General features: G+C 36.4%; 2 protein-coding genes across 2 annotated transcripts; both read left to right on the top strand.

Annotated features, from left to right (window-relative positions):
* Positions 1 to 1,545: 1,545 nt before the first annotated feature.
* LOC120341397 (dynein light chain 2, cytoplasmic-like) lies at positions 1,546 to 3,086 on the top strand. Its single transcript, XM_039409895.2, has 3 exons — positions 1,546 to 1,705; positions 1,985 to 2,068; positions 2,408 to 3,086. The coding sequence occupies exons 2-3, from the start codon at positions 1,988 to 1,990 to the stop codon at positions 2,594 to 2,596; spliced, it is 270 nt and encodes an 89-aa protein (XP_039265829.1). The 5' UTR covers positions 1,546 to 1,705; positions 1,985 to 1,987; the 3' UTR covers positions 2,597 to 3,086.
* A 3,479-nt stretch (positions 3,087 to 6,565) lies between these two features.
* LOC120341554 (dynein light chain 2, cytoplasmic) lies at positions 6,566 to 7,668 on the top strand. The gene is made up of 3 exons (XM_039410086.2): positions 6,566 to 6,725; positions 7,014 to 7,097; positions 7,426 to 7,668. Exons 2-3 carry the CDS (start codon positions 7,017 to 7,019, stop codon positions 7,612 to 7,614), a joined length of 270 nt encoding a protein of 89 aa, XP_039266020.1. The 5' UTR covers positions 6,566 to 6,725; positions 7,014 to 7,016; the 3' UTR covers positions 7,615 to 7,668.
* The last annotated feature ends 948 nt before the right edge of the window (positions 7,669 to 8,616 follow it).

Below are 8,616 nucleotides of genomic sequence, written 5' to 3'. Positions count from 1 at the left end.
GTTTGGGATATGGGTGTAAATGAGCCAATTACCTAAGGAATAATATATATATACATCGCACTGGAAGTCTGTGTCCGGTACAATTCGCAAAGCCTCGAGTAAATTGAAGTAGCGGGGCCCTACAATCACATTTTAATGTTCCAGTGAATGCGACCCGGAATTGTAGGTACTGCTGTTTTGATCTGTAGTAGATTTAAATTGATTGATAAAATTACGAGGCCCATATGCACTAAACGTAAATAGAATTCCGGGCTACCTTGACGTCAACGCGGCCTATTTCGGGTTATTACTAGCGTTGTTATTTGCTATTCAAAAAAACGCGATAAAAGAGAGTTTATTTTGTCCACCATAAAACATAAACACAACAAAACATAATTAATTAAAAGCCAAAAGTTCTCGGCAAAGGCGGGGAGGCAACGATACTGTCATCGGAGTCGTCTACCACGCAATATTAATATCAATAAACATGAATGAAAAACAAGAGTTTAAAGCTAATAAAATACCAGACAAACTACACACTTGCTCAAGAGTGGTATTAAACGAATTTGACCTGTATATGTATTTTTGAGTAATTGGAGCATCAATCGTGTGGAATCGATTACATCAAGAAATACACAACAACATTATGAGTAAATTGTGAAAGACTCAGAGCAATATATATAAAAGTAACTTGAGTGAAGTCTCTCTCTATATATATATTTATTTGGTATTTTTATTCACCTGAATACGCCCTTTTGGACCCGTTGTCTCTTGTTATGACTTCATCCCTTTTAAGGGGAGTTTTATACAGTACGCGTTTCTTAGACAAAGGAGAAACTCATGCCCTTCCTTTTGACGCGAGTCGAAGCCTTGGAGTATATATTTGTAAAAGAAACTATGGTTAGCCATATATATATATGATTGATTCCCATCGGTATTTCATCTCTTATGTAAATATAAAAGTCCTATCGTTTCTAACACTTTAAAATTCCTAATTGCATAGGCGTATGTATGCGGAAAAATTTGCCTAATTCAATTTTCTTTTTCAATATAGCCAATTAACCGAAATTTTGATTAATTAACTACACAATTTTGTAAATGAATTGGTTGATATATTATTCACTCGGTTATACATGAAGCTGAGTGTAGACGAAGGAAAAATTATATCTTTCGAAACTGGGAATAGCATCATAATAATATCATAAAAATGCAGACTTTTCTTGAATGCTTTTAAAAGTATCAAAAATATAATGATGTTTCAAGTTTGTCGTTATTACAATACAACGAAAGTCGAGACGTCATAGATGACATCGCCATCGGCGGTGTCGTCATTATATGGAATTTCAGAGTTTAGCATAGCCTGGTTCCAATATTTATCCCTCAATAATTCATTCTAAGTAACCTTCAGACCAAATAAACTATTTGCATAGTACCGTAACTATATGAGTTTGCCAATCAATACCTAGTCTGATTGTAGATTAATCGCATACATAGATATTAGCCAATCAGAGGAGAGTAACCGTATAATTTGGAATTTTAGCCAATGGTTTACTAGCTCTCTCTTGGCAACCGGACGCTATTTGCTTTACGATAATATTTGACGACTTTATCAAATCGTATTATAATCCCAACGTATCAGTTTGGTCGTTTCTCGTTTCCTGGTGGGATTATTTCGACTGTGGTATAGCGTCAGGTATCATCTACACGTGGTGTACACTAAACAGAGGTAAGTTTTGAACGTATATAATACTAGTTAAAATCCTTCAGCTATTGATGTGCGGACGGGCATGAATTAATGTTATCTCAACGAATAAGGCCTGATTTTGCTATTTTAACAACCATTTCTTTTCGACTTAAGACGAAGTCAAATCATAATGTACGATATCAAAGTAAAATAAATTCTCGAGTTCTTTTGGTTTAACGTTATTATTCTTAAGCGTTCGAACATAAAGTGTCGCTGTTTTGGTTAACACTAATAAATAATTTAAGTTATTACTTTTCGTAGAACATGTCTGATAGAAAAGCCGTCGTAAAGAATGCCGATATGGCAGAGGACATGCAACAGGATGCGGTAGAATGTGCTACACAGGTAAATAAAGTGTACCATTGACTTCATGTCAACGGACGGTTAAAACAATTTTATAATGTAATGTTGCTTGTTCCAAAGTTTTACAAATTTTCACTTTTTTTGTCAATTTTTTTAGTCTTACCGTTTTGCTTATCCAATTTGGGGCGTTTCCAATATGAGAAAACATCAGCGTGTAATTCTGATAAAGAGTAACGTTAACTGACTCTGGAGATTTTGAAAATGCGTATTATCAGCAGCGTGGCGATACAAATCTTTAGGTGCCTTCCAGATATCGATTTGTGTGTAAATTGTATCATATATCCTTCGTATAATATAACAGAGGTTTTTTACCGTGTTTAGGCTCTCGAGAAATACAACATCGAGAAGGATATAGCTGCTTACATCAAAAAGGAATTTGACAAAAAATATAACCCAACATGGCACTGCATATGTGGACGAAATTTTGGAAGCTACGTCACCCACGAAACGAAGCATTTTATATATTTTTATTTAGGCCAAATCGCCGTTCTTCTTTTCAAGTCAGGATAAAACCCGTAACAAACATTATGATATTTATCATGATTACATATACTGCTCACTGCGTTTTCCCCATAGAGCTCGTTGTGCAATGGAATCAACAATTTTGATGTCTTTAAAAATTCCTATTCTATTTTTCACTTTCTATTCCATTTTGTGCAACTCTGGTAGTAGGCCAATTGGAAATCTGTAATTTTTTGTCGAAGAGATGTAAAACCTTGGCGATTGCACCGGAATGATATTTTAACTCATACAACAACCAGTATCAATAAGCACGCCTGTTTGAAAACACTCATTTGTTGGTAGCTTTACATAATTAGATTCTGATAATCATGGTTTATTTTTTTTAAATGATTTTTTGAACAATGTCGCCTAATCACTGTACTGATATTTATCGACTCGTCTCCCTGGCAGCAGAAGTAGCCTCAAGTCTGTTACAGATTTTATTTTTATGGCTCTTTTCATATCCGCAACTATTAAATTTACCAAGCCTCAAACTTTATTGCTTTTATTTGTTGTACAAAGTATTAAAAAATGTTTGTTGGACATATGCCAGGAATTTAGATTACGGCCGCATGTGACATGAAATATCTTTTATCTTTGACAAATTTATTGTTAATTTAAAATTACATCATTTGTGAACATCTCAAGGTGGGAGATGGTTTTGGAGCGGCTACTCACGAAAATAACGATTTGGGGTCGGGGTATTCGAATAGCTGCGATCGATTTTTGCACTAATTTTTCCACAAAAGAGTTTATTGCGAATTGAGTTACGGCAGCGTTGAAAGAACCACCTTGCTCAAATAGCACCCACCTGCTTATGTCATCCGTATTCCAGCCTCGCAAACCCTGATGAAATAGGTTCATATAATATTCAGAGATTCATGAAATGCGAAGACCAAGTCGTGTATAAAAATATCCGACCGGCAAGCAAGTGGTGTACAACCTTTTTTTTCTCTATAAACGGCCGCAATACGTTTTTGTATGATGTCGATGACTGAGGCGTCCAGTGAGATCGAGGTCTTTTATAAGTTATATCAACTTAAAGGGATGGTTTTATTGATATATATATATTATTTACTAATGTCTTGATATCTTATGACATGCTAAATTTAAACGAATACTCACAGTTGCCATATAATCGGATAGTTTTAATCTACGGCCATAGCACTGAGGTCCGACATTGCATTCGTGTTGGAAGTTACTACAGGGCCAAAAAAGTTGCTAACAGCACGACATATTATAACTTTGATCAATGCGTTATTATGCTGATATATTTTTGCCAGTTTGATTGTTTTTGTGAATTATTTTCCCGTCAATTCTCTCTATCTCGCAAATACTACCGATACAGTCCCTTGCGCCGTTTAGTCAGACAACACACAAAAGTTGTTAAGTGATCTTTGGCAACAGACGATGTTGACCTACTGCTACTTTTATTTGTTTTACCAGAAGGTGCGCAAATTTTTTTAAAGAACAATAACAACAAGAGAGCGATGCTCAAATAAATGGACACGAAATAAAAACATTGACGCCACATTGTTTCCAATAGCAGTTGCAGCACAACAAACCGTTATCTTATCATGGTTCACATTCAGGCGATAGTGGCCGTACCTACATGACGAGTGTCCTTCTTTGCCAACACTATGTTCGGATGTTGTACTGTGGTCTCATCGACATTCCATATCTTAGACAAGCTGTCCAATAATATTCTTACATTGTGTTCATTGAAGGCAGACACTCGTGCTAAAGATGTTGATTCGGCTGTTCTTATCGATATGTTCTTATTTCTCGCCATAAAATCTGAGAACCAATCGCGGCCAGCCTGCTTCTCACTTTTACCGGACTCGGGATATTGTATCCTTCTTCCCTCGTATTTGCTTCTACTGCCCTCGCAAAATCATACTCTACTCTCGAAGGGTGTAAGATCGAAGAACAATTTGGCTGCTCTGATTGCATACTTTGCTTTTTCTTTTTTCCCCTTCTGCGGTGAAGACGGGTCTGCTTTGCTTGTAGCCTACGTGTCCAACATCAGAATTCATCCTGTACTTTATAACATCTAGTGAGGGGCCAAATACGGAATATCAAATTCTTTTCCGCCTTGTCTGATGGTCTTTTGATATTCTAAAACTTCTTCACCGCTTGCAGCATTTTGTTTTTTGAAGTTGGACCTCGCCCGCTCCTGCGTTTGTATTTCTCATTGAATTATTTTCTCTGGGAAAAAATGATAAAACTGTGGATAAGCACTGGGGCAATAATTAATAACGTAATCATCTGTGACTGTCCGAACCGGGCACAGCACTACGACTAATTGCACTCAATAAGCATGGGATAGCGACCTAATCACTGGGCTGAGGCATATGGCGCAAGTTGAGACGTTTCATATTGCCCCCTGCAGTAAAGTTTCAACTGTCTCCGACGTGACCGGGCAAAAGAAAATGACCTCTCTCGCTAGAACAGTTAGTGATATGCAGCCTAAACTCAATATAGCATTTACATTTACAGGATAGGATTTACATATTTATCCAGGGGAAGAGTAAAGCCGATATTACGGATTAATCATATAGTAAACCACGGCCTCTCGTCGTCCGGTTACCAGTCCATGTCGGGTATGGGCTTTGAATTAGTTAGCCAGTTATTTGTTTTCAGATGCATGAACTCGATGGTGGAGGAAGCCGTAACAGGTCACGTAACCATCCTACAGCGGCGAGGAGTTCAGCGATCCTCTCGTACATAATTTACCCCGCATGCGATTCGAGCAGGGTAATCAGGGTGCGGTGGCGAGCGTACTCCTAACGCTTAGCACGATGTGTGAGCCTCTTCTATGCTATACCTGTCTCCAGCGACGCAATATCGATCGGATCGCCTATGGTGCCTCACATTCACGAGCAAACATTTAAAAAAAATTAACTTTCTAGTTTGACAAGAAGTAGCATCCGATTTTGAACGATATTGCTATACAAATTACAATTATTTTGTTGTATATATTAAGTGTCTGTGTGTAGTGTAATCATAGAACGGTCCGACTGTAGCATAGGGACGGTACCTTGCCAGTATAAAATTTGGGATTTAAAGTGAAATGGTGGTGGTATATTTTTGTAAAAAGCGCCGTTGTGATACATATATCATAGTCATGCATTCCATCCTGTCAAAGTGTAGTTATTAAAGTGTATTTATTAATTGAGACCCACCGAGTGTTTATGTTACACAAGTTTGACGCCCGAATGATACCCGTTAGGGTCTTTGTCTTTTTTATTTTAAATATATATATGTTTGTGTGTTGAATGACGGGTAAACTGGCGCATGTATATCTACACGTAATAAACCTTTATGCGCCACAAGGAGTGTAGTTTTTAGGTTTGATGACGTCGTCGAATACAAAAAACGAATCTCATAGAGGCCACAAATATTTTTGAAATAAATAAAATAGCGTTATAACGAAAAATGCAATGTTCAACTGATAAAAATTTCAAAGCGATTGGACCAGTAGTTAATGAGAAATGCAATTTTCCCATTGGTCGTAACGAGAAGAAGAATAAGAATACTAACAACATGATCAACAAAGACATAATAGTAAAACGATCCATATGTTTTTTTCATGTTAAACAAGGAAAAGAAAAATACTAACAACAACGTAATAATAAAACGATCGATAGTCCCACTTCGTATCCAATGCCAAGGGGGCACTGAAAATTTCAAATCAATTAGTCCAGAAGCTAAAAAAAAAGCGACTTTTAACAACAACAACATAATAACAAAACTATCTACAGATCCATTTCATATCCATAAAAGGTTCACAGGTTCATTTCCTATATATATAACAAAAACCTTTTGATCAAAAAAACTGTTTACATAGCAACTCCGTGAGTTTGTCAATCAATACCTAGTCTGATTGTAGACTAATCTCTTATGGAAAATTCAGCCAATCAGTGAGAAGCAGCCGTATTGTTTGGATTATCAGCCAATGGGTAATTGGCATTCCCTTGGCAACGGGACGCTATTTTCTTTTCGATTATACTCGACGACTTTATCAAATCGTACAATAGTCCTAACGTATCAGTTTGGTCGTTACTCGTGTTATAGGATTAGCTCGTATGTTGTAAATCGTCTGCTTTCATCTACACGTGGTTTACACTAAACAGAGGTAAGTTTTTAAATTTTGTATAATACCATTTGGAACCCGTCAATTGATGATGTGCGTGCGACTGCCTCAACTGGCATGAATTATCTAACGTTAGTTTCTAATCAAACGAGGCCTGATGCTGCCATTTCAATCATCAATTCTTTTCGGCCCAAGATGAAGTTGAATTTTATTGTAAAGTTATCGTACCAAAGTAACTCAATTCTCGAATTTTTTGTTTATTGCTTTTAAGCGATCGATCGTTAAATGTCGCTGTTTTGTTTAATTTTAATAATTTATTACTTTTCGTAGAACATGTCTGATAGAAAAGCCGTTATTAAGAATGCCGATATGGCAGAGGACATGCAACAGGATGCAGTAGATTGTGCAACACAGGTAAAAAAAAAAGTTTTCTATTGCGTTTATGTTGAAGATTGGTTAACGTACAATCCAAATAAAACAATTTTTTAATGTATCCATACCAATGTGCCTTGTTTTTACAATTTTTCACGTTAATTGTTAATTTCTTAAGTATTGATTTGTGTGTCCTTATTCTCAGCATGTTTTTAATGCCAGAAGACATTAACGGGTAATCCCGGTAGAGATTTTGGGATAGCGTATATCAACAGAGTGGCGATGTAAATCTTTCCGTGCTTTCCAAATATCGATCTTGTAATATAAAAGGTATATCCTTAGTATAATAAAGATATATTACTATGTTTAGGCTTTGGAAAAATACAACATCGAAAAGGACATAGCTGCTTACATCAAAAAGGAATTTGACAAAAAATATAACCCAACATGGCACTGCATATGTGGACGAAATTTCGGAAGCTACGTCACCCACGAAACGAAGCATTTCATATATTTTTATTTAGGCCAAATCGCCATTCTTCTTTTCAAGTCAGGATAAAACCCGTAACAAACATTATGATACTTATCATAAATACATGTACAATTCACTGTTCACTGAGTGTTTCCTATTGTGCTCACTGTGCAATGTGATCAACAATTTTGCTGTCTTTGATGTAAAAATTTTCTACTTTATTTCTATTCCATTTTGTATAACTCTGTCTAGTTATTTTCGTCTTCAAAGCGACGTGTGATGTAAATCCTAGCGATATCATATTTGACTGAGACAAGTAGTGAGATAGTAGTGAACTGGCGAGTTTGAAAACACCGATTAGTAAGCTTTACATAGTTAGATTCGAATAATTATGGTTTATTTTTATGCCATTTCAAAATATCTGCGCTTTACATCTGGGCTGTTATCAACTTACCGTCTCGCTTTCCTGGCGTAATGAGCGAAAATATTTTTATGACTTGATAAAATTTACGTTTGTCTCCCCAAGAAGTTAGATATTGCTCCACAATTTTCAGATTCGCAATTATTAAATTTACACGACCTCAAGCTACAGGAGTAAAAACATTAGCGCCAGTGTTATGGGGACTACCTTGTGAACTCAAATAGCACCAGCTTAATCATATTACAACTCTGATGAAATGTAGTCTTCAAGACAATTACAGTAGATTCATAGAATACGGACGTCAGGTCGGGTATAAAATTAGCAGACCAGTTAGGTACATACGGACCAGCAAACGTATCAGCCATTACCACTGTATTTGACGCAGAGGTAGTCAGTCACGCGATGGAAATCGTATTTCCTAACGCTCATCACGGTACATCAGAAGATTGCTTTTAAATTCATAGCCTTAATCGTTCGGTTACGTCTGTTTTCAATTTCAAGACAATCCAGACGATAGGCATACTAGGTAATATATATATTAGCACAGATCTTGATGTCGAGGATATTTGCCAATTCTTGTACTGTCACTTGTCCACTCAAGCTGTGCAATTAATTAATATGTAAAAAAAACTTGAAGAGAAGTGTCATTAGAAAATTGAGCCATAAGA

This window comes from Styela clava, chromosome 14, assembly GCF_964204865.1.
Source record: "Styela clava chromosome 14, kaStyClav1.hap1.2, whole genome shotgun sequence".
Classification (NCBI taxonomy): Eukaryota; Metazoa; Chordata; class Ascidiacea; order Stolidobranchia; family Styelidae; genus Styela; species Styela clava.
The sequence above is the reverse complement of the archived record's forward strand: the minus strand, read 5'-3'. Positions and strand labels throughout refer to the sequence as shown.

What these genes read in the sequence shown, in the direction of transcription:
- LOC120341397 (XM_039409895.2), top strand. Translation starts at nt 1,988, where the DNA reads ATGTCTGATAGAAAAGCCGTCGTAAAGAATGCCGATATGGCAGAGGAC. An exon ending in CGGTAGAATGTGCTACACAG is followed by an intron (nt 2,069 to 2,407) that starts GTAAATAAAGTG and finishes TACCGTGTTTAG; the next exon opens with GCTCTCGAGAAATACAACAT.
- LOC120341554 (XM_039410086.2), top strand. Translation starts at nt 7,017, where the DNA reads ATGTCTGATAGAAAAGCCGTTATTAAGAATGCCGATATGGCAGAGGAC. An exon ending in CAGTAGATTGTGCAACACAG is followed by an intron (nt 7,098 to 7,425) that starts GTAAAAAAAAAA and finishes TACTATGTTTAG; the next exon opens with GCTTTGGAAAAATACAACAT.